Source organism: Epargyreus clarus, unplaced genomic scaffold (assembly GCF_041222505.1).
Source record: "Epargyreus clarus isolate Ecla_fem2 unplaced genomic scaffold, WU_Ecla_fem_2.2 ptg000007l, whole genome shotgun sequence".
Lineage (NCBI taxonomy): Eukaryota > Metazoa > Arthropoda > Insecta > Lepidoptera > Hesperiidae > Epargyreus > Epargyreus clarus.
Genome location: NW_027332215.1, coordinates 1,127,929 through 1,154,480, shown reverse-complemented (window position 1 = coordinate 1,154,480; position 26,552 = coordinate 1,127,929). Strand labels below are relative to the sequence as shown.

The window sequence follows — 26,552 nt, the reverse complement described above, 5'->3', positions numbered from 1 at the left end:
TTGTTCCGTGAACATCCGGCTTTTATTTTAATTTTAAAATAATTAAATTTTGAAAAGCACATAAATATCATTAGTTTAAATTTTAATAAATGTATGACCACTGATAATTTATAATAGATTGTTACTATAAAACTAGCTGACCCGGCAAACGTAGTGTTGCCATATAAATAAAAAAATGTTAAGGTGAACAACCCTTATCACTTAGGGGTATGAAAAAGTAGCTGATTCTCAGACCTACTGAATATGCGTATAAAATTTGGTGAAAATCGGTAAAGCCGCTTCGAAGGAGTACGGTAACTAACATTGTGACACGAGAATTTTGTATATAAGATATTGTTCGTACGATTGCATTCGTGTTCAGGAACTTTAATAGCGCTTTAACTTATTCATCCCTTAGATCTCTACAACGTGTATTGAAATCCAATTGTCATAACGTCGTTTCCTTCCACATAATATCATTATGAGTATTGCCTGTAAGGACATTACTTGCGTATTATGAAGCCAATGACACTGTCTGGAAACCGTTACCTTTTTGTAAAGCGAAGATCTTGACTAACTTTTTTTATAATAGCAGAAGTGCATCTATTCCACCTGATGGTAAGGGGCTACTACCGGTCATGGGAATCTGTATCAATTCTAGATACGATGCGTCACCAGCCCTGAATAATAAGCTGGAACACCTCGGAAAAGTATATGTTTCTTACCACATCCTTCAAACCGGAACACAGCAGCGCTTAACACTGCTATTAGGCAGAAATAGGTAAATCTTGGTCCAGTGTGGATTAGTTCAAGCCAAAGTCGATGGGTGTTCTACAACAAGTATGTAGGTACTGTTTTTCTCTGTTACTCTGTCTGTTACTGTTTTTCTGTTTTGAAGTAAAGTGATGAGCATCGTTTGTCATGTGTTTTCAACAGTTTGGCCACACTCTACAAGAGTATTTAGACGAGTCCAAACAAAGTACTTACGTATGTTCTGATAGATGGACGGATAAGAGTTTCATTTTATTCTAACGTGATTATTCACTTTGTAGCAGTCCTCAGTCCATAACTGAGCCACTGCTGGGCAAGTCTTCCCTCAGGGTGTCAGGCAAACTTTTTGCCATAGGTCTACCAACATGCTCACCTAGTCCTTGTTGGTAGACTTTCAGTTCCTACACAGTTGAGTTGAGTTTTTCCTACAGAATCGAAATATAGATTTCCTCATGATATGATGATGCTTCAAAAAGTCAAAGATTTTCTGAGATTCAAACCAAAGAGTTGTAAGATACCCAAATTGGTAAGTCGAGTTCAAACCAATAGCATAGTCTTTTGTATTGGCAGACTTTCTCGTGATGTCACAAACAAAAGCTTAGCAAGAGGAAGTCATAATTATCTGTTTGTAGGCAGCTATTTATTAGCGTGTGGGAGTTGTCAAAATTATACAGTTTTAGTAAATATGTCGTCGCCTACTACACCTGCACCTACTCGCAGCGTCCTACTATCTCATTGACTGTGCCGATGCATACGATACGTTGCGGCGGCGGCGCGGCGTCGGAGCGGCATCAGAGCGGTGTCGCTCCGCCGTTTTACATACAAATATTTATAGTATGTTACGTACACCGAACTTACAATCTGCGAGACGAGGTGGGGAGAAGATTTTTATCTTTAATATTAATAGTTAACCTACCTCAAAAAGGAGGTTCTGCATTAAACTGCTATGTATGTATCTGCGATTTTCTTAAAAAGTATTGATCCAACTTGGATGGATTGGTTCGTTATTTGAAACCATATTTTGCAAGGTATGTTTTATTATATAATAAATTAAGATTTTTCATTATTAGTCTACAAGCGTAGGTCCTGTCCCTAGAATGGCAGAATCTTTACGGTGCCCATGTCCATGGTCGGCAGTACGTACCACCAGATGGATTGCTACTTCGCTCTTATAAAAGAACCGTGATCTAAATAATATCGTGTTCTCATTCAGAGGCTAGTAATAAAGTGCTCATTGAAAATATATGAACATTGTAGCATTTCATTAGGATTGCGTTTTAATTAATACGTTAATCTGATCACGTAGGTAACCGTGGAACATGGCATTTGTGGCAGTCTGGCTAGCTGTGACATATGATGATCAAGAACGATAACGTTCTTTGAAATGGAATTTGGTTAAAAAAGTTGTAAGGTAGGTATTTTGTTTGTAAGGTCTAAGAACTTACAATATGCATGATTTAATAATTTAAGTAGTGATACATATCGTTTCATTGCGAAGAGCTTATAACGTTTTGTGGGCCGGTGGCCGTCCTCAGTACTACGTAGACGATTCCGGGATCCCATCGGATCGCAACCGGTGCTAAACTAAGCCACTCAAACGGGAACTCTCAGGAACGGAAAATCCCAGCGCGTGCGTATGCGCATATAAGAATTAATTATTACTTATTTAAACCGTGAAGAACTTGTCAAGGCTGCGTAATGTCTACCATTTCGCACATAACCAGCGATAATTCAGTGTACCTATATTAATAAAATCTGTACTATCTATATTAAATACCCCTATTTTACCACATTATAATGTGGTGGAACTTTTTAAAGTTCAAATAATTTTATATGTTTTTATTAATTAGCTCTGCTTTTTCTACTCTATATAAGTATACGTGCTATCAAATTATTAGACTCCTTCAACTAAACAAAACTTACAAATAATAAGCTTGACGATAGCTATGTTATAATGTGTTAATGATACACCTCCAGCTGTATACCATCAAAATATTTGACGTACAGTACACCACTAGCTTACAACAAGATTCTTGCGACACCCAAACATCCGTGATGTAATCTGCGTGGCGACGGATAAGTATAGCGCGTAAAACAGCTTGCATTCTCTACCGTATTGGGAGCTTAAACGCGATGATGTAACCTGCGTGGTTCGGGTACGAGCACTGGTAGCAATGAACCATTAAACAGATGCCTTAACGCCACGCATTGCCCAATCAAGCGCCAATTAATGTGAGGCGTAATATTTGTGAACCAAATTAGGGGGTAACCCCAATTTATCGACGTGGGATCGAACATAAGCAATTCAATATAAATTACGTATTGTACTTGTAACAAAGTGTCAAGCGCTTTGTTTTTAAGTGTTAGGTTTGTAAGAAAGATATTGTAATCTTTGAGAGGAATAGATACGCTGTTTTCTGACTTAGTCATTTGCGTGCTCGCCACTTCTGTTAAAAAATATAAAGCAGTGTTCATTGAAAAACAAAATGATATTTCTATCTCTTCGATAACAAGTTTTTATAGCTCGATGTTAACAGATTGCAATGTTCATTTAATTTAGTTCGTTTTCATTTAATTCGTTTTCTATCTGACTGCGGAGGGTAATGTTACCAGCATATATATACATTTACATTTATTATTATTATGAGACGTCCTTGGATTCGTCTGAATTGTGTGAGTTAGACACAACTTCTATTTCATGTAAATTTATTTTAAGTATTCGAGTTATTACAATAATAATAATTCTTTATTTCAGATCATTACTACAGTCCATAGCTTTGGTTAGTAATTATACATATTTTCTTAAATCTATGTTAGAAATATTAAAACAAAAACAAAGGGGTTAGTGTTAAAGTCGACTTAGCCTATGTTAGTATGATACACTATACTTCTATTATGTTTTTACTAGATTTACAATTATTAATAGTTTGTTTTCTCCAAAAAAAAATTTAAACAAATTATTGTGATTGTAAAGTTTAATTCCGGAGGTTAACGGATACATGAGGGTCGACCCGTGAGCTCAAAGCGTTCGTGCGATGTTTGGTTTTCACGCGTTTGTGTCGAGATATGGTATTTAATGGTCACACACCAGATTGTTCGGCAAATATTTACTATTAGAAATTCCACACTTCTGGCCATAAAATGAATGGAATTACAAGTAACTTAAGGAAGTACGTTTTATGTGCATTTGTTAAATTAATATGCTGCATGGTTTAAAAAATATATACCATCATACATATTTATAGCGAATTATACATATTTGTTGCGAAGTTTTAATCTTAACTTAATAAATGAATATACGTAAGTAAATATACCGGTCGAAAAGCAGATACCTAATGTTTGGTTACCGTTCGTTTTGATATACACAATTAATTTAGATAACTATGGTAGAACACTCTGTAGTTTGACTTTCGAGGTACCAGTGTCATACTTATAATATATATAACAGTTAGTATATATGTTTAATAACAGATATGTTAAGCAGTGCAGTTTCGCGTCAAAGAGTGTGGTAATATCCGAGACGTTCCAACTTAGTCCTCAGGGGTAACGTAACAACATATCTGTGACTGACCTCAGGTAGAACTCTAATCTCACCTGGGGTTGATTGCAGATGTCTTCGGGCGGCAATAGCAATTTACCCTTAAGTAGACTGGCTGATACTTCAATATAATAATAAATAATAGTCTAAAATAGTTTAAAAAAGCAGTGATAGCCTAGTGGTTAAGAAACTCGGCCTGTCGATCGAGGGGTCCGAGGTTCAAATCCCAGGCACGCACCTCTGAACTTTCAAAGTTATGTGCGTATTAGAAATTAATTATCACTTGCTAAACGGTAAAGGAAAACATCGTGAGGAAACCTGCATACCTGAGAGATTTATAAAAAAAATCTCAAAGGTATGTGAAGTCTACCAATACGCACTTGGCCAGCGCGGTGGACTATTACCTAATCCTCCTCATTATGAGAGTAGACCCGTGCCCAGCAGTGGGATGATTGATGATAAAAAAAACTAAGAAAAAACACGATTTTATTGCTAATCGAACTAAAAACTAGAAAATAATGTTTAATGATAAAGAGTTTAATATTACAGAAGTAGAAGATGGAACAATCAATCATATATAATGAATCGCCTCAAAATAAAATTATAATGAAATTGAAGTTATTAAAATAATAATTCAATTAATAAAAAGCGTGGGTTGCTTGATATTTTAAATGTTACAATCATTCTATTGGCAATTATCTATGAGAAAATAGTTATGAACCGCAGTAAAATGCACGTTTTTTATTGGTTGCTGCAATATTTTTATATTCGTTGTAATGTAATGGCATCATGCTATACAGATGTCGTGGGCCATGCTAATAGCATCGTTTATAGTATAGTATCTGTAAACATCGTTTATAGACCTCCCTGCCGATAGTCGGGATTGACAAGATTGGATCATAGGTTTGTTACGGAAATACGGTTACGGCAAGACGTGTACGGGTTACACAGATTATATTGAACTTGATTCCAACCCCTCCGTCTTGCTACTCTATTCAGTAAGAGGATTTGTAACTATACTCCTATTACGTAAGAAGAGTGATTTCTATTTCAACACACGAGGTGTACTGTAGGTACTGATAAAAACATCAACTCTTGAAAATAGGATCTTATTTCAGGATATTTTCTAATATAAGGATTGTACTTTATTCGTACATATATTATATGGTTTAAGACTATCATATTTCTAGCTGACCCGGCAAACGTTGTGTTGCCATATAAATAAAAAAATGTTAAGGGTGAACACTCTTATCACTTAGGGGTATGAAAAATAGATAGCCAATTCTCAGACCTACATTCAGTAGGTCTGAGAATTGGCTATATAAAATTAGTATATATAGGCTATATAGAGAACTGTATAAAATTTGGTGAAAATCGGTAACGCCGTTTCGGAGGAGTACGGTAACTAACATTGTGACACGAGAATTTTATATATAAGATTTGCTTTCCTATGGAGACGCGATATTCTTATAGTCAGAATTTATCTCTTGTGATATTAATAGGTTACTTAATGAGAATAATGTTAGAGTGTAATTTATAAAGATTATCGCCAACATTGCTTCGCAAAAGATACTTACTTTTCCTTAGCCCTTCAACTGAAACAGCAGCGCTTTTAAGCAGGAAATGCATAGGTATGGCGCTAGAGCCTTCGGAGTTTAGCCCCAAAAGGGACCTTTGTTGTAGATAAATACCTTGTATCACGCCTTTTCAATAACCAATCTTACTTGAATGTCAAAACGGCAGAGTTCAAAATAAAAAAAATATATTTTTAAAATTTTGAAATTCCTACAGCAAACTTTTTAAACGCAGTTCCTCCATACAACAGTTGTAGAAAAGTTTTTAACATTAAGAAATTTGGAAATTCGCTGCAGAAGGACACACGGTTCGGTTTGCACGGACGTCCTTGCCACGGACGTACAAGATGTGTAATGAATTTCCTGCCGAGGTATTCCCGGAGCGCTATGACTTGGGGCTCAAAAGAGATCCAAAAAGAGCTCTCCTTTGAAGCCGGCGATGCAGTGGCGACTCCTCTGGTGTTGCAAATGTCCATAGGCGACGTTATCTAGTTTCCATCAGATAGCATGTCTGCTTTATCGTTAGGTTCAAATAAATAAAAAAACAACATTTATAAATCCCTTGAAATACAATTCGTTTCGACACCTAGATGTTAAGTTCAATTTTCCAGTGATTTTACTGTAGTTGATATTTTGTCAGACATTGTTGGTTTTCTGTTGTTTTGGTGGACAAACTATATATATTTTTACACTATTTGCGTATCTACGATGCAAACATACATGCTTAACTCAGAACAGTTGTCTCTCTCTAGTAGTTTCGAGCTTTATCAGCCGGGAATCGAACTCGAAACCCTTTGCGGATATTGTAAGCGTTAAGTGATGCCAGCTGCTCGACGGTCACGGTTGGCCCATGGTCGTCAACCTAATGTTGTCCCACTGGTAGACAAGGGTTTCATATGAAGGGGCTTAGACCATAGTCCACCTCGCCGGCAAAGTGCAATTTGTCAGACTGCACATGTCCTTAAGTATTTTCTTTTTTGCTAAGTCTCAGGCAACCAGGATTTCTTACGATGTCTTCCTTCATCGTTTAACTAATAAGTGATAATTAATTTCTAATACGCACAAAAAATGTCGCTTAACCTAAAATTAGTCCTTGTCAGCAACCTATCACAGTTCCACTGGTGGCACGAGTCTCCTGTCAGAGCGACAGGGGTTTAGTTTAGTCCATGGCCCAGTGCGGATTGATCGTCTTCAAACACCATTGACATTTTTTACCACGCTTTTATTAGCTTGACCTGTATGTATGTAACGGAATCTTTGAATTCGATTTTTACCTATTTTGAACAATCTGATTAATTTAAATTTTTTATCACTTATCATGACAATATATGATTTTAATAATTTTATCCCATTTTAAACAATTTCAATTTTTCTTGTTCCATTTTAGCGTCGTTTTTAGTTTTTAAACTATTATTTAAAAATCCTCAGGAGTGCAGGTTCTCTCTCGATGTGTTCACCGTTTAAGCATATGATAATTTATTTGCTATACACACATAACCTCCAACCTACATAACATAACCTATTTTTAATACTTCCAGTCCTTTTAATAGCCATTGAGAAAGTCTGGAGCAAAAATCATTTTAAGTCAGTAAGGTTGAGCGACGTTTATAAGGCAGGACTTGCGTCCAATATTATCAGAATGTATATTCGAATGTGCAATGCATTTTCCATTTCGACTTTCCTTTGACCCGGAAATTCAGATATCATTTTAACATTTTTGTACTCGAACATATTTCATACTTACACGGTTCGTGACGTGCACTGTTATGATGACGACACTAACACTTTCATTTTAAATCATATATTGTAATATTACTATCATTTCTACTTACTTGATTCTCATTACTATCGATCTCATTACTGGGCTGTGGGCACAGCTCTTCTATCAGATTGAGAGGGCTTTAAATTCAAAGTCCGCATTCAAGTTCTTTGATGTATAAGTGGATGATTAATTAATTTCTAATTTGCTAATTATCTATTTTGAAAAAGAAATGACGCGTGCCTTGGACCGCGACCCCCCCCCCCCTCCCCCCGAACCCGTAATCTAATCCACAATGGCGTGATAGAGTACGCCTTCGAAATCCCCCAGTTGTGGAGTAATACCCGTACCCAATACAATGTGACCTAAAAAGGACTAGAGCCAGTTTTCGAGATCATAAAAAGGTATTACAGAATATTATTCTTGTACATAATATCGGCGTGTATGTTATCGTACAACGGATGCAGCATCCGGCGCCGGGCGAGCCTTCGCCAAGCCTTTTGAAGTATATATTTCTCATATAACATTTTAATAAAGTTTAAAATACACGTCATAATATCATTTTACTAAAAGTGAGTGAGACGCTTATACGAAGCGATCCAATTTAACCCTCAGGTATAATAACACGTCTGTTGGTAACCTAAGGTAATTATGTAGGTATCTAATCTTATCGAGAATTACAGATGTTCATGAACAGCAGTAACCACTTACCATCATAAAAAATATAAGATACACTATACCTTTGATTTCAGTTGTCTCTGTTTCTTTATTCTATTTACATTTAAGTTATACATTAGATTATATATAATACAGTATCTACATATTACATGAACACAAAGCAGTCTAATATTATTTGTATTGTTGTGTCTCATTATTCTACTTATTCATTCATATTATTTATTTTTTAAATTATATTACTACATTACAATATTCTAAATATCTCCATTATTGTACCATTTAGAATCCAAGCCTGGAGTCCAGCTTCTCCAGAGCGTTACAACATTTTTGGCATTTAATTCTAGTAATATTCGCTAAATCAAACCCAAATTGAGTATAAATGAAGTTTATACGACAAAACGTAAAACAATTTTAATATTCCCTACTAAACTTGAACATAATTTAACTGACTATAAAGTTAAACGCGAATAAAAATGTCGCGGGCTTTGCTAGCACAACAACTTAATACCTTCCTACAACAGGCCAGACAAGCTAAGTTTACTCAAATACCACTGAGGTTTAGGTACTTGTTCGACCGTAGATAGCAAGCTAAGCTATGCAATTTTGTTTGTTTTTAAAATAACTTTATTTAATACAATGAAGGTACACAAACGCTATACAATAACAATAATGTTAAGTAGAACAATCTTACAAATTTCATTATTTTATACAGACTAAAGATGCCTTTTTAAAATATTTAAAAATTATCAATTGTAGCTTTTTTGACATAACGAAACACAATTAATAATTCAAAAGTTATTGTGGATAATCAAATACAATACTGACATCTATACCCTTAGTATGAGTTTTTACGATTTTACAAAAATGTTTTTGTATTTGTTTATGTATTTGCCCATACATTTCCAAACAGCGCCCCTAGCGGACTGTATCAGAACTGATTGGAAATGTATGGGAAATATGTAAACAAATACAAAAACAGCCATATTTGTAAAAACGTAAAGACTCATACTAAGGGTACTGATAACTCTTAACAATTACATAATAATGTAACACGCAAGGACCATTTTTTGTGGTAAAATATTACAAAAAATAAATTTTATCTTAACCATCATCCCCGATAAGGAATTTTAAAACTCTTATGTAACATCATGCTTACAGATCCCTCGATTTAGTTGTCCATTTAAAGTCTGTATTAATGCTTTATTATCTAGATAAATAAACAATAATAAAATGAAAAAAACAAAAATAAGATAATTAATATACATCAAGTATTATTTTAATACCTATAAGTGGGATAACATCTAATATAGTGGGAAATAACACGTTGAAATATTTAGTATAATATACTTCGGACAGCTGATATTTTTTCCAACGCATTTCCATGCGTTTTGATAACCTTGCTGGCACTACGACAATAGCCTTATAGACATGAGGATGCAAAATGAGTATTGTTTATCATCTTACTGAGACCGACGCAGATATTTATGGGCTGAGGTATAGAGAATTTATTTAGTCGGCTTATTACGTTTATGGACTTTATTGTGCCTATCAATTACGTGGCCGTGATGCTGGTGTAGGATACTGCCTGTAATGGGTTTTGCGTAAGTTTAACTATGAATTTATACATTTTACTTAAGCCTCTCAATAGAGGCTGAAAAAATATTTTAGATGTTTTTATATCAATATATAAAAAAACATCTTATTAGAATTATTTGATGGCACCCATTAAAAATTGTAACTATGTCGTTAGAGTATTATTATTCCAAAGCATTCAATTAGTATTAATTAGCTGAAGACATTTATAATTACACGGCTTAAATCTTTTAACTAAAATAAATTAAAGTAATGTAAAAAAATAATGAAATAATATAACTTTATTTTAAATTAAATATAAAAAGCTACATCTAAATTGCTGTCCCTGGGATGAGTTCCCAGAATGCTGGCAACATTCCCTCGTTGGATAGCGAGGCTAATTCGCTGTCCGAGGTATGTGCCAGCTCTCTGGTCATTCGTTGACTCTATCAACCGTTTGGACAGATGCTTAAAAAATAATCTAGCATTGGAACCCCACGGCCCCAATGTTTCAACACCAAATGGCAGAAATATGTAGTCTTTAATAAGATCTGCATATTTCTGCAACTTGCGAATTTCAGCGTCGGTCGCCACGACACCGGCTGCCCTGGAAGATATGTGAATATGAGAAGGTGCCAGTGTGTCCACGCAAGTAGCGTCCCACACAAGACACCTTCCATTCTTCCAGGGAATAAGGGTTAAACCATCAGGCTTCTTGCCATCACTACGTACTAAACCATTCGGCTCTAATTGAGCCGGTACGTTAGCAGTGACAAGAGCCCTCCGGATAACGTCATTTAAAGCCGCGTGGCGTGATAGACGACCGGCGCTGCGTTGACAAGACAGGCCGTGGAGGCCCAAACGGTCGACTTGAGCTCCACAAGGGCAACAATGTGGATGATTTAAAAAAGTACCTAGTCGAAGGCCCACTGCTGTAGAAAAAGAAGTATTGTCCAAAAGCGTTCCTAAATTAGCAGAGGGAAGTGCTTGCAACCAATATCCCGATTCTCGAACAGAAACTGCAAGGAGACGAGCTCGCTCGACTGGATTTTGACTTTTATTTAAAAGCTCAGAATGAACATGTTTACAGAGTGGCTCGTCCCATTGCCTTTGAGAACTTAAGGATTCCGGAAGTGATTCGCCAGAACAAACTGCTAACCAAGATTCCTTGGCTTCTGCACAGTAAGATATTTCCGAAAGACCTAAAGAGGAAAGAGTTAGTTTCTGAAATAATAATTTTGTACTGTGTGCAGAAGACAAAAAAGCTGGCAATGCAATAGAAGAAATTTTCCTAATACCAAGACCCCCATACCGAATTGGCAAAGAAGCTTGGCACCAGGAATTTTCATTTAAAGAGCAATTTAGAATTTTAACTAAACAATCCTGAATTAAGGAATCTATTAAAAATAGGTGAGACGTATGTTTCCAAATTGGGGAACATCTCAAAAAATATGTGAATTTTGGAACAAATAAGCAAAACCGGATAATATGATAAGCCACATGTGAATTAATTTTGCTAAGTCGTGAAGAAATATTTTCAAAACTGGAAATTTGTTCATCAAGAAAAAACGGTATAGACTCTTCTAATACAGGTGAACCCAAAAGGCGAAGAGACTCTTTATTTAAAAGTTGAATATTTGGAGCCAAAGTTTTGAATTTGTCAATAATATTTTGTTTTTCCAAATCGAGAAAAGAGTCTGGTATATAAAGCTCACATTTAGAAAAATTTAAATCTAAACCTAAATTTTGAAAATTTTGAATTAGAAATTTTAAATCGTCAAAAACTGTCATTGCTTCGCCTCCAAGTGTACCGTCGTCTAAATACCACAGATTCAATTTTGAATTTAGTGCCGAAATTATAGGTTGTATAGATAAACTAAAAATTGCAGGGCCAAGTGGATCACCCTGTTGACAACCTACAGAAGAAAGAATTAAATTATCCCGAAAAATTAAATTAGAAGGTGAACCGTATGCTTGCCATAAAAAAGGGTAAATTTGAGGAATAATTTGATTAGCTTCTGCCAAAAATACATCACGTCTAACAGAATTAAACGCGTTTTTTACGTCCACCTTAAGTACCACACATTTTTTATCGTTAAGCATATAACTTCTAAGACTGTGTACCGCAGCTTCACATCCTCCCTTAGATCCAAAACCTAATTGAACGGGTTCTAATTTATCTTGAAGCTTAGGGAGAATGTGTCTGCAACATACCTTAGAAGCTATACGCCTAACAGTATTACCAACAGCTATTGGCCTAATTCCACCATCCTTTTTTTTTAATGCACATAGACACGGTATACATCATGCGGCTTAACATTTTTTTACTTGATCGCGAGGGCAATAGAGTTGACAGCCCGACATACAGTTACAACAGACCACGAATCTTCCAAGTCTAAGAATGCTTGGAAGAAGGCTTGGTGATGAAATCGTCACCTTGGATCGAGATGTTTTGTGAGCAACAATTTAACGAGCACATTATGCATGAATTCGGGAGGAGGTTATTGGAGCGACATATTTTTTTCTAGGTAATGTTATCATTTGACACTTATGAATAAACAGTTTATGAAAACAGTATCCAGTATGTACGAGTGCGTACGAATCTATAAATTTAATTTCAACAAGAGGGTGGCAAAATCAAATTATGATCTTGATCATTACTTATGAGCATTTTATAGCTAACTTCTACCAGGTAAAACATTTGAAAGTTGTAGACCGTCGTGTTTTACTCTGGCACCACTGTTATACCTGTTTTCGCGTAATAAAAGCATCTTTAGCGCTTCTGTGTTTTGCTTTGAAAATTATACTCATGAGGGTAAATAATTATACATGTCATTCCAACTTAGTTCTAAGGTTCTTGAGCATTGGTGGCGGGCATTAGGCAGGATTCTAAACCTTTTTATAGTTGATTACAAATATTCATGGGTGGAGACACCACTTACCATCACGGAAACTCCTTGCTAATGACGTGTTACTAGGTAAATATAAACAAATCTAGGGGACCAAATTAAAAAAAACACGGATACGTCGACCAATCCAAACTCATATTATACTAAAATACCTCTAGTCATTTCGGAAACACACAGAACGAGACATAGACAAGAAAAAGGATTACCCCCTGCAGTCGAGTAAAAAACGAACGTGTCTTCAGAAGCAAATTAGTTAGCAATTTTCTTACATAAATCAGGCAATCTGCAATCGCTCCACGGTATGTGCGACAAGAGGCCACCGAGTGTTCCTATAAGGACAAAATGGCTCCCCGCCGGTCTATTAACGGCCCTATATAAATAGACCGATCTCTCCGAACTTCCGCTGCGGCCACTGCGTATTTTTTGCATACTCGATTTATCTACGTGAACTTTGCTTTGATGAATCTTACGTGATCTGGCCGAAGAAAATGGTCTCTTCATATGTAAGTCAGATTTACGGCGAATTTAGTCTTGCATCTATGATCGTCGTCCACCCATTACTGTCAATGGGACAAAGTTATGTGCGTATTAGAAATTAATTATCACTTGCTTAAGCCGTGGAGGAAAACATCGCGAGGAAACCTGCATACCTGAGAGATTGATGAAAAAAATCTGAAATGTGTGTGAAGTCTACTAATACGCACTTGGCCAGCGCTTAATTATATAAAGCTATAGCTTTTTCTCATTCTGAGTGGAGACCCGTGCCCAGTAGTGGGACAATAATGTGTTGATTGATGAAATATTTATAATGATGATGATATTAAACTTGTTGTTTTAATGCTGAAGGAAGATATGAAAAATCTTTTATTTCAAACTTAAAATTTCTCTTACTGTGACAAAATTCGGACGAAGCAGTGAATAGTGTGAACATTTCATATTAAATAAACTATTGTATTTTAACTATTGTTCACTTCAATGCTTCAACAGATGGCGGTGCACTCAAGATATCTTGCAGGCAGGAAAACTGTTTGTCGAAGTGAAAATGGTAGAACGACGTCTCTACCAGACTCTATTGTGTTCATCGTCAATGGTATAACACATTTTATATGTATCCGATATGATGTATCGAGTCTATTTATGAATGAAAATGTGAGAATAGGAATCTTGGAGGAGACTTTTGTAAGGAATTCGTGTTCGGCGTCGACTGCAGAGTTCAGTCATGCGTTAACATTTCCACACCGTGCTTCTCTATTGAGGAATATATCAGAGATAACGCGTGTGCACATTATTACCTTACACCTACATTTTAAATTTGGGATAAAACCACTTTTGCGACTACTCCTCTACTACTATTACGACGACTATTCTACGGTTAATAGGTAATTAACAACTTGATGGTGGTTGAACCCTTTGTGGTTGGACTGCGGCGGCACTACCGCCACACCTATTCTGTCTTATAACAGCAAGGTTATATTGCTATGTTCCCCTTTAAAGGGTGTGGTTATGTTTGTACAACGTTTCATTTCCTCATTTATTTTTAAACAATGGTCACAAAACTTTCATATTTTTATTATTGATGACGGAGCGTCTAATGGATGCTAGTTGCATTAGAGGTAGTTGAATATTATGCATTTCACGGGTAATTGGTAATGGTATTGGTACGGGTATTGGTAATCAACTGTTTCTTTTCTTCACTAACATTTTTATCTTGTTGTATGCCTTTTGATCCGGAATTTATTTTGCAACACCGATACGTTCGCGTAGAGTGCAGGGTGTCAGTATTTATTAAATTATCAGCTGCCTCAATCATGGGTTCAGGAATAATATGTCTGTTTATGGACCAAATTTCACTTACCTTACCATTCACAATATTACTCATTACTGCTGCCCTTTCATAGGCTTCTGCAAACGATTTAGCTACTTGATATTGGGTTATTTGTCGCCTATTATTAGTTCGAAGCCATTTCTCTGTATTCTGGATGTAGTAAGCACTTAACGGCTCAAAAACACGAACATCAAGAGGCTGTATTCAATTAGTAGTATGACCTGGAAGTTGTAACATAACAATTCCATTAGCTTTTGCTAAATCAAGCCGTGTGTTTCGAGTGTGTTGTGTGGCCATCAAGACGAAGAAGAACTTTGTTCTCCTGTGTGGGCTTTACTGTCTTGGTAAAGTGCTTCAACCATTCGACGAAAAGAGCTGAATTGATGTAACGGCTTTTAGACACAGTAGCAATACTGCCTAGAGGAGCGCCATTTGCTAATTCAGTGTTTTGTCTCATTATTTTAAAGATCAGCATTGGGGGAATATTTACCACAAAAGCTAGCACAGCATACCGCAGTGGTATTCACCCTTCGTTCTTCACTAGTGGCTGACGCAGACCCGATTTGCTTCTTTCCTTTTAACCCTACGTTTTTTGATACTGTAGAAAATCCATTTTAATTGACTTTGAAGATATTAATTAGCAGCTGCTATACTATTGTCGTCAACGATGTTTTTAACAAATCAAAAAAATAGTAAACATTTCCTTTGGTTAATCCTTTTATTCTGTTTCGTGAAGTTTTGTTGTCTAATACTTATTACTGGATGTCTTAGCATAAATTGGTAAAACCAATCCAGCTTTACTGGCTAAGCACATTTTTTAAGTAAATTATTTGGAATTTATGCAATTCAAAATGTGAGCGATATATATGATGCGAATGTTATTTATAGTTAGCCCAAACATAACACATTTTTGGGCTAACTATAAATAATTACGATATTTCAGTTGTTTTCGACTGTTTTCAGTTTTAGGTTAAATTTATAGGTTAAGTTCAGCTAACTTATTTTCGATCTCTAGATCAAAAAGTGCAGGTCTGCCTTTTTGGATTTCTGCGTCGACCGCGATCTTTTAATTCTATTTATTTATTTTAAGGTTCACAAACACAAGATACACCATCGGTCCTTAATTTCTAACACATAATTTATCGTTCAATCGAGTTCTTGGAATTACAGGTGAACACAGCTTACATATTTATTTTCACAAATCATCATTATAATAATTACATAGATACTACTTTATTGTTATTATTTAAAAAAAAGCTAATTATCAATATTTCAGATGGCTCGTATTTACCTGGTCTGGGTCTTTTAAAAGGCGTATTAAAGGTTATTTACTTCAATATTTGAGGGCAGTCTAACACTCCATTTACAATTTTATATAGGAATACTAGGTCAAGAATTCGTCTACGGCTCTCTAGTGATGTCATATTAAAGTGTGCTAGTCTGAAAGTATCTTAAGGAACTTTTTTTGTAGAATACAATACGTTCTTTGTATTTAATGTAGTGTGGATTGTAACAACACAGCAGCACTCAAGGCAACTTTTTACCAAAGAATTGTAAAGGAGAATTATTGTTTGGGCTTATTTAAGTTCCTTGGTGTTGCGTAAAACAAACCCAAGTGTTTTTTAAAAGCTTTAGATGTTATTGTGTCTATTTGTTTATCGAATCGTAGTTTGCTATCTAAGACGATTCCGAGGTCGCGAATTTCCTGGACTTGTTTAAAAGGTCTATCTCCTATTTTATATACTACTTCCTTGCAACTATTTACCTTTTTCCTTAAAAAACTGATGTGGTTACACTTATCGGTATTTAATGTCAAATGGTTACGCTTGCACCATTCAGATAATCTATCCAAGTCCTCTTGCAGCTTTAACGCTTCGTTAGGATTATTTATACATCTAGCAATCTTTAAATCTGCAAACAAAAATCATTGCGAATGTTTAATATTATTGGTGATGTCATTTATGAAGACATTAAACAATATAGATCCCAAATGGGGACCTTATGGCACACCGGTCTTCGTTGCATATGGCGAAGAGCTATATCCCTTAATTACAACTGTTGCGGATCTATCTATTAGGTATGACTTAATTCAAATTCAAATTCAAATTCAAATCTCATTTATTCAAAATTGATTCATATAGAATACTTTTTGAAAGTCAACAAACTACCACCGCTTCGGAAGGTATTTCGCTATGGAGAAGAAGCGGCGCAAGAAACTCCATACGTGTGCATATTTGCATCTTTTAAAGAGTAAATAATATACAATTTTACATAGTGGTACATATAATTAATTTTTGATGTTGGAGCTGGAGTTGTCATACCATACGGATTTATCATTTAAGTACTGATTTACATTATAATAAGCTTTTTTACATAAAGTTAATTTTATAGTAGATTTAAACCTTTTCTCGGATAGATCGATAATGTCTTTTGGTATTTTATTGTAGAAACGAATACAGTTCCCCATAAAAGAATTACACACCTTGCTTAATCTAAATTGAGGTATGGCCAATTTATCTTTATTTCTAGTATTATGACTGTGCCTATTATAATTTTTTTCCAAAGAAGAATAATTTTTGCGAGCATATAAGATATTTTCATAAATATATTGACTAGGCACTGTCAAAATATTTATAGATTTAAACAGTTCTCGTAGGGACTCACGGGGGCGAAGACTATAAATGGCTCTAATTGCACGTTTTTGAAGTATAAAAATGACATCTATGCTAGCAGCGTTACCCCACAGCAGAATACCGTAAGACATAATGCTATGAAAATAACTAAAGTAAACGAGCCTAGCGGTTGGTAACTCGGTAAGATGTCTTATCTTCTTTACCGCATAGGCTGCCGAACTAAGTCTACTACATAACTTTGCTATCTGAGGGCTCCATTGTAGTTTAGAATCTAAATTTATCCCTAAGAAAACTGTTTCATCTACAAATTCTAAGTGATCATTGTTAAGGGTAACATTCATCGTCAGCTTTTTAACATTAGGCAGAGCAAATCGGACACATTTAGTCTTTTTATTATTTAATACAAGATTGTTTGCGCTAAACCAGTTGTGAATTATGTCAAGTGCTTTATTGACAGCGCTCACGTCGTTAGATTGTCTTTTAACTTTAAATATTAAGGAAGTATCGTCAGCAAACAACACAACCTTTGATATGTCCTGCATTACATACGGTAGATCATTAATGTATACCAAAAACAAGAATGGTCCCAAAATAGAGCCTTGTGGGACGCCTACTTTAACACCAGAACCTAACGATTTGTGTCCCTTAACCTAAACTCGTTGTACTCTTTTATCTAGATAAGACCTAAGCAGTTTTAGAGACGTACCGCGTATACCATAATATTCCAACTTTAACAAGAGAGTTTTATGTTCTACACAATCAAATGCCTTAGAAACATCACAGAATACACCTATAGTATCCTGCGCATCTTCCCAAGCGTCAAAAATGTTTCGCATTAATTCAACACCCGCATCAACGGTTGATCTACCTTTGGTGAAGCCGAACTGTTTATTATGGAAAACACCACCTAAGGAGGTTATTTTCCACTCTCATTGAGGCAAGTTTGTGAACTAAGACAACATGTTTGACCAGATCAAACGCCTTACTAAAGTCTGTGTAGATTACGTCAATAGAAGAATCAGCATCCACCTTGTCGATAGCGCTATTAACAAACGAGATCAGGTTAGATGCCGTTGACTTATTTGCTAGGAACTTATGCTGATTTATAGGCATGCATTTTTTTTGGTTCCATTTCAGTTCTTTGCATATTAACTTTTCAAATTCATTCAATCGGTAATACGTTATTGTATTTTTCAAATCCATCATCTAAAATATTTATTTACTTAATACAAGCTTTTTCAGCACGGTTTTACAAGTTGGATGAACACGGATCTTGTGTTGACGACTAAATCGTTCCCGTACTAATTACTACACTACTTGTGGTACGATTTACCGAACACAATTAATTAAAAAAAAAAACGAAACATTACGACATGACCTTAACACTGAGATACACAGTCAAGGTTACGAATAATTTAAATTATGTAGTTTTAGCTTACCTTGCTTACCGAAATATGGATTTCAAAGATAATTAATTTATGATGCATAATTTTGGAATTTGACAGATGCCTGAGATTTGAACCTTGGGCCTCCCTATTGAATGTCACGTACTAGGCTATCACGACTTCTATTTTAACGTACAAGAAACATTCGTAAATAGATACGTATTTTTTAAATTTAACTATCTTCATAGCGTTAGAGTGAAAATGACCAGAATTTTTAAGAATGATATTTAAAATATGTAATTCTGTTAACATAAATAGGTAAATGCCGCGTAAATAACAAGGCACAGTAAACGTTACTCAAACAGGTAGTGCCGCCAACGCATTTCTACCGGCCGTGTTGCAAATGACTGGGCAAACCCGTGAACCGCTCATTGCGTTCATTCGGAACCAGTTCAATAAATCATTCAGCTTCAATGGGATTACGTAACGTACATTACGTCCTGACTGATCTTCTAAACTGAAGTACAATCTAACGGAATTTAACTCTTTTGTAACGTAGGAGTGACAGGCATGCAGTTGCGACTGCTTCAATGTCATCTGTGAAGCTGGTAGAAAGAACCCTTTTGTGGTTAGTCTGGCGACCCCACCGCCATACCTACTTTTGCCTTAAAACAGGGAGATATTTTTCTAGGGCACCTTAGTCCTCAGAACTATCGGCGCCTCTGAGGCCCACCTCAGGTAGGAATCTAATCTTATCTGGTCTAGAATAGAAATTTCCACGGGCGGCAGTAGCAACTTATATCAGGTGGACTGCTACTCGCATTATAAAGAACTGTAATTAAAATGGAAACAGAGCTCTGTTACCAATGTGGACTTAGTTGGAATGCCCCTGCATATTGTTACACGCTTTGTTATTTTATACGTGTAAGCTGTTTTTATAACTACATATTGAATTATTCGTTCATTTTTATTTTAAATTCTTCAATAATGATCAAAATCATTTTTGGCAGGTGTACCTACTGTACGGCCAGTCCTAACCTAACCTAACTAATATTATAAATTCGAATGTGAGTGTGTTTGTCTCTTTGCTATACTTTCGGACCTTAACTATATAACAGATTGTCATGATTTTTTGCATATATGTTGTCAGGGGTTCAGAAAAGGACAAAGGATACCCTTAATGGCCAAAAAAGGTACCGTTTTCGAGGTTTAGACAAAAATCCTCTGACCGCGAGTGAAGTCGCGAGTCGAAACTATCATTGCATAATTTTTGAGTACCACGAGTATCATGATCATATTATATGATTCTTACAAGTATGTATACATAAGTGATACGCGGTTCAGTGACCGCAAGAGGTCGCCACCTGATAATGGTCACTGCCACGAAACACTAACCCGTTAATGCGGCGTCACTCATGTCTATTATGTTTTAATACATTTATCACATTACTCTTGCGATTATCTTACAATCCATGTTAAACATATTTTGCATACCAAATATATAATATATGTATATTTACTTTTTGCATATCAAATATGTAAATTTGACAATTTCTACCTATTAAAAATTGGCATGCGAAACATTAAATATTCACCACCTGATCATCGAGGAGCCCAAACTACTGGAGCTAGAACCAGAAAATTTAGCTATACGTTAATTATTATGATTACAAAGTAATCTAAAAATTGTATTTTAATCGGTCTCTGTTCGCGATCGAAGCCGCATGTAACAGCTAGTGTATTCATATATACGTAGCATATTTAATATTTCCACTATTTTATACAACATTGTAACTGTGTTAATTTTATAAAAAAATTCAAAAAGTTCCTGTTAAAACTTACGTGCTCGTTACACAAACATGTGTTACTATATTTGTCCAATAATTCGCCCGCTAGACTACGACACAATATAGTTTTGTTTAGACTACAGTTATTGAAACAAACGTTATTGTTATTGAAATCCTACTTAGTTCTTGCGGTAACTTATTGAGTATTTATTTAATAAACACGAACTTGAAACCCTTATAACACGAACAAACAGCAGTGACAGGCTAATGGTTTAGAAACTCGGCCTCTCGAACGAGGGGTTCGAGGTTTAATCCTAGGCGCGCACCTCTGATTTTTCAAAGTTATTTGCGTATTAAAAATTAATTATCACTTGTTCAAAACGGTGAAGGAAAACATCGTGAGGAAACCTGCATACCTGAGAGATTTATATAAAAAAATCAAAGGTATGTGAAGTGTACCAATACGCACTTGGCCAGCGCAGTGGACTATGGCCTTATCCTTGTCATTCTGAGAGGAGACCCCATCAGTGGGAAAATAATGGGTTGATGACGACGTGACTAAACACGGACTTCCACCTATCCGAAAGTAATTTTCACAAAGAGCATTGTAATTTTCAAGGTAAGATGTAGCTTATTATTATTTATTATAGGAGTCCAGCGGCTGCAAAAGTCACTTACCACCAGGTGTACAGTTTGTTCGGTATTTCATTATTATAAAAAAAACTAATCTTTAAAACTTGCATTTATTTTAAAATGACACAAGTTATCGCTATAGAAGCTTCAATATTTATTTTATTTGTAAGGACAATGAAGTTTATTTTAATCACTTCTCTGGGTAGTTCATTACAACTGTCTTAAACTACCAATTGAATAGACCGATAACATTCTTTATGTAATATAGGAGTATCTAACACACCTTCCTTCTAACACATCATTGCTGTTTTTAATTAGAAATGGATGTGCCACCAGAGTCGAGCCACAGAGCACAATCTTATTAGCGTTTCGCACGCAAACTCCAAACATTTACAAACATTTGGCTTCACAAAAGCTTTACTGCAAGCACTTGCAAACCTATATAAATCAAGTCAAATGCTCTATCCTCTAGTTTGAATTTGTGATACTTCGACAAGCGTGAGGACGCGGCTTAACACGTAATATGTGTTACACCGCAACTCATTTGTCATAATAGTACAAATACAGTCACCAGGATAAATATATGACTATGAGCACATTAGCAAAAATATCTGTCCCGAGAACGAGTTCAGTAATCTGCGTACACGCACGGACGCACTGTGACTACCTCATGAAGCAAAAATATGCGACAACATTAATTTCAAAATAATATAACCTCTCATGAATATGATATTCCCATGGTTCGTGTGGTGATTTTTGAACTGTCTCGTTAGCCTAGTCGCAAATATTGCTACTGAGCAATGATCTAATTTCGAGGTCGGACAAAGTATGTTTCATTATTTTTCTAAGACAGTTTTCCAGTAACATAAATAAATTAGAATCGAAGCCACCTATTTGCATTAATTGCTTCCTGTAGGGTCTCTCGCATTAATGAAACCATATTAACACACACTTACGAGCCTCAGAGTGATACCCAATTGTCAAACGCATGGTAACGTAGAGAATTATGGGTTCGGCTCCGAGTTTGATCCCATTAATGAACCATTAAACCCCACAGATTCTTAATAGGATTCAAATCAGGACTTTTTGGACAACGACCAACGATCAACTTCAGATCGTCTCTTGGAGTATTAAATCATTCTAAGTTATCCGAGAGTTTTGAATAGGATTGTTGCATGTCATACACCACGTAGATGGGTGCAATATCAGGATAACCGATATACATTATTGGTAGTAAAATATCTGACAGAATTCTAGTACCTATACTCTATACTGTTAAGGCGACTAGTTATCTCGCATAATTCACCGCGGACTACATCAAGCCGCAAACACCGCATGTGATACGGCCAGACCTCCTGTCTTCTAATATGTTTTTTGGATTGTATCGTGTATTATTTGACCTCGAAAGAGACACCCGACCGTCCCTAGAAGACTTAAAAACCTTTTCATCCAGGAAATCAGGTATAATGTTGACTAAAATATATTGGTTGGTCGGAAAACATTTATTACCACTACAAGTTACATACTCGTAAATATAAACGTAATAAATTGTTTCGTCTAATCTATATAGGTAATGCTTTTGTTTTTTGTCGACCACTACTATTATGTTGTTTTACATCGCCTTCATCTTCCTTTCTTCGTCTAACTTAGTGGTGTTCCTCTAGATCAAAAAATATTTCAAGGCATAAATATATTACTATGGGCACATTAGCAAAAGTACCTGTCCCAAGAACGAGTTCAGTAATATCTGCTTACACGAACGGACGCACTGTGACTACCTCACGAAACAAAAATATGTGACGACATTAATTCCAAAATAATATGACCTCCATGAATATGACGTTCCCATGGCTTTTGTGGTGTTTTTTGAACTTTCCCATTAACCTCGTCGCAAACATTGCTACTGCGCAAAGATCTAATTCCGAGGTCGAACAAAGTATTTTTCATTATTTTTTCTAAGACAGTTTTCCAATTTGGTGTTGAAGCTTGTCATTACAAGCTCATATTTCACCAGTTAGCTCATTAGCTAACTGGTGAAATATGAGATATATTCTCCCTTAAAGAAGCTGTGGTACATTATATATATGTGACATCTCAGGTGGCAGAATTATGTGATCCCTTATGGAGTGTAGGTAAATATATGTACTGTTTACGATTTCTGTAATTTGCACCGATTCCTCTCAGAAAGCTTAAATAGTAATAATAGCTTAGTTGACGTCACACGTCACGTTACATTCACTATTTATAATATCACTAGTGCATACTGTATGGATATTTATACATAATAATTAATAAATTAAAATAATAATTAATAAATTAAAATCAGTATAGCCACCATTTGCATTAATTGCTTTTTGTAGGCTCTCTTGCATTGATGAAACCAGCCTGCACACACTTGCGAGCCTCGGAGGGAGCTCCAAATGTCAAACGCATGGCAACGTAAAGAATTATGGGTTCAGCTCCGAGTTGGATCCCATTTTTGATCCATTAAACCTCATAGATTCTTAATGGAATTCAAATTAGGACTTTTTGGAGGGAAATCTATCAACTTCAGATCCTCTCTTTGAGTATTAAACCACTCACGAGTTATCCGAGAGTTTTGAATAGGACTGTTGTCGTGCACCACGTAGATGGGTTAGTATTAGGGTAACTGATGCGGGTTATTGGTAGTAGTATATCTGACAGAATTCTAGTATATTCTATGCTGTTAAGGCGACCACTTATCTTGCATAATTCACCGTGTTCCGCGGACGACATCCAGCCCCAAACACCGCACGTGATACGTCCAGACCTCCTGTCTTCTAATATGTTTGTTGCATTGTGTCGCGTATAATTTGACCTCAAAAGAAAATTCGGGTGTCTCTTTCCGTCACTAGAGGACTTAAAAACGTTTTCATGCAAGAATGCAGTAATGCGTACGTTTTTAAAATCAAAGTGTAAATACTCATTAGCAAAGGCCGATCTAATTCGCTTATGTCTTTCAGTGAGTAAGAGTTTCCTCGCCGGAATTCGGTTTTTTAATCCTGCAGATTTCAGTCGACAAGGTGTTGTGGTGGTAGGTAATTGACTATATTTGCCACCTCTTGTGTTGATTTAAATGGGTTGTATTGATATATTTGGATCTCATTATCCAGACCCGTAGTTGTTTTTCTCGGTCGACCACTACTATTATGTTGTTTTATGCCTTCATCTTCCTATCTTTGTCTATCTTAGTGGTGCACGTCTATAACAAAAATACATTTTCGAAAATTTTCAAATTTATACGAAATGAGATCCCCTTTTTGTAACTTGCCGCATACAATGGTGTTCGAATCTTGTCGATCGGTCATATTATTTTGAAAGTAACGTCGTTTTCAAATTTACAAGTATTCTAAATTCTCTGGATTCACTCATTAGAAACACTCTTGTCAAAATTCTTAATTGTAATCTTTCCGAATATGCATGGTCGCAGGCTTCCCTTCCTATTCGGTACGGAGGTTTGGGAATTCGCAAAATTTCCAGTGTATCCTTACCAGCGTTTTTGGCTTCTTCACATAGCACGCAAAGTTTAATTGACAAGATACTACATAAAATGTCTTTTAGTAATCCTGAAATTGCTTTTGTGAACGAAGCCGAAACTGCCTGGACATTGGCCTGCCCAGGGCAAAATTTTCCTATTGATAAAACTGTTCAGAGATTGTGGGACGAGCCCATTTGTAAATTACACCAAAAACGACTTTTAGACAATTCACCAAATCTTTCAGAGCGGGCTCGTCTTTTAGCAGTCTCTGAAAAAGAGTCAGGTTTTTGGCTGCAGGCTTTACCATCATACAATTTAGGTACGTTTTTTGATAATATTTCATTTTCAATTTGTGTCTGCCTGCGTTTAGGTATGAAAACAAATGAGCCACATCGCTGTTTCTGTGGTGAAAATGTCAGCCAGTTTGGCCACCACGGACTGTCTTGCCGCCGCAGTGCTGGTCGCTTGTCGCGTCATGCGTGTGTCAACGATATCATCCGAAGGGCCCTTGTTACCGTCAACGTGCCGGCTTGCCTTGAGCCGAATGGTATTGCACGTGACGATGGCAAGCGGCCCGACGGTATGACTCTCGTTCCCTGGAAACAGGGGATGTCACTTGTATGGGATGCGACTTGCGTGGATACGCTGGCTCCATCCCATATTTCAGTGACCTCGACGCATGCAGGTGGTGCGGCAGAGGCGGCTGAATCTCTGAAGCGGCGCAAATATGCAGCCTTGGGGGAGGGCTACATATTTGTGCCGTTTGCGGTAGAAACACTGGGTCCGTGGGGGCCAGAAGCACGACAGTTCTTCAAAGAAATGTCGTCGCGTCTGGTTGACGTTTCTGGGGACCCAAGAGCTGGTGCGTACTTTGGCCAAAGAATAAGTTTGGCCATACAACGTGGCAACGCGGCCAGCATTCTTGGGACTCTACCAGGAGGCAGTGCTTTGGACTCATTGTTTTATATTTAATTTTTTATATTTCCTTAAGTTTTAATATTTCTTTTTTGTTTAAATTATATTTTTTGTATATAGATTTATAGTTTGTAAATAGTAAATAAATAAATTATGATAACGTCGTCACATATTTATATTACAATTATTTGATATCTGATATTAATATTATATTATCATAATCATCACATATTTTTACTGACTGTTAATGTCAGATATTTTGCTGCATTCGTGCAGGCAGATATTACTGAACTCGTTGTTGTGATAGATATTTTTGCTATTGTACCCATAGTCATTTATACTCGTGACTGTACATTAGACCGTGACTCTAATGTTATGCTAATAAATCAAAGTAGGAAACTAAGCGTGCTTTCATTCATTCACTCATTCATTCAATACGCAAGTGGAATTCTTGCGCGTACGCCAACGAGTTAGAAACGAAAGTAGCAATTAATCGGGTGTCCGCCGGTAATTACTCCAACAGTAATTATAATTACTTCCTCGTTGTTACGCGACTGTGTACGGATACAGTTTTTGTTTATTTGCTGGTCACTTTGGGCCTTGTTTGTCTCGTGGAAGAGGTAATAATAGACTCCTAAAAGGTAATTTTGTTTACGTGGGTAATCCTATGAATTTGCTGTGGTATTACCAGTGATCTGAATAGGACAACCAAAATATAATTTATGACATTGCTAGCAAATAACAAACGAGTGTACGGTCTGAACCATGTTACGTCTGAACAAAGTGGCCGCTGCTGCCCATGGTAATTTAAGTTTCTTGGCAAAGATGTTTTTACTCCTGAACACTAAGTTGGAACACCTCGTATAAGTAATTCTCTCTTACCATAATAAAGCAGAACACGCTTAACATTGTAGTAATAACGCAGAAACATACGTGGGTACCAGTAGTGCTTCATCATCATCAACACATTACTGTCCCACTGCTGGGCACGGGACTCCTCTCAGAATGAGAAGGCCATATCGCGCTGGCCAAATGCGTATTGGTAGACTTCACATACCTTTGAGACGTTTTATTATAAATCTCTCAGGTATGCAG

The 26,552-nt window shown here is 36.2% G+C and overlaps 2 protein-coding genes across 6 annotated transcripts in view; both read left to right on the top strand.

The window, feature by feature from the left end:
* Nucleotides 1-26,552, top strand: part of pico (ras-associated and pleckstrin homology domains-containing protein pico) — a 216,533-nt gene that overhangs the window by 19,334 nt on the left and 170,647 nt on the right. The gene's annotated exons all lie outside the window — the stretch shown is intronic.
* On the top strand, nt 10,223-25,514 carry LOC140743177 (uncharacterized). Its single transcript, XM_073074231.1, has 3 exons — nt 10,223-10,285; nt 10,453-10,523; nt 24,410-25,514. The coding sequence occupies exons 1-3, from the start codon at nt 10,223-10,225 to the stop codon at nt 25,512-25,514; spliced, it is 1,239 nt and encodes a 412-aa protein (XP_072930332.1).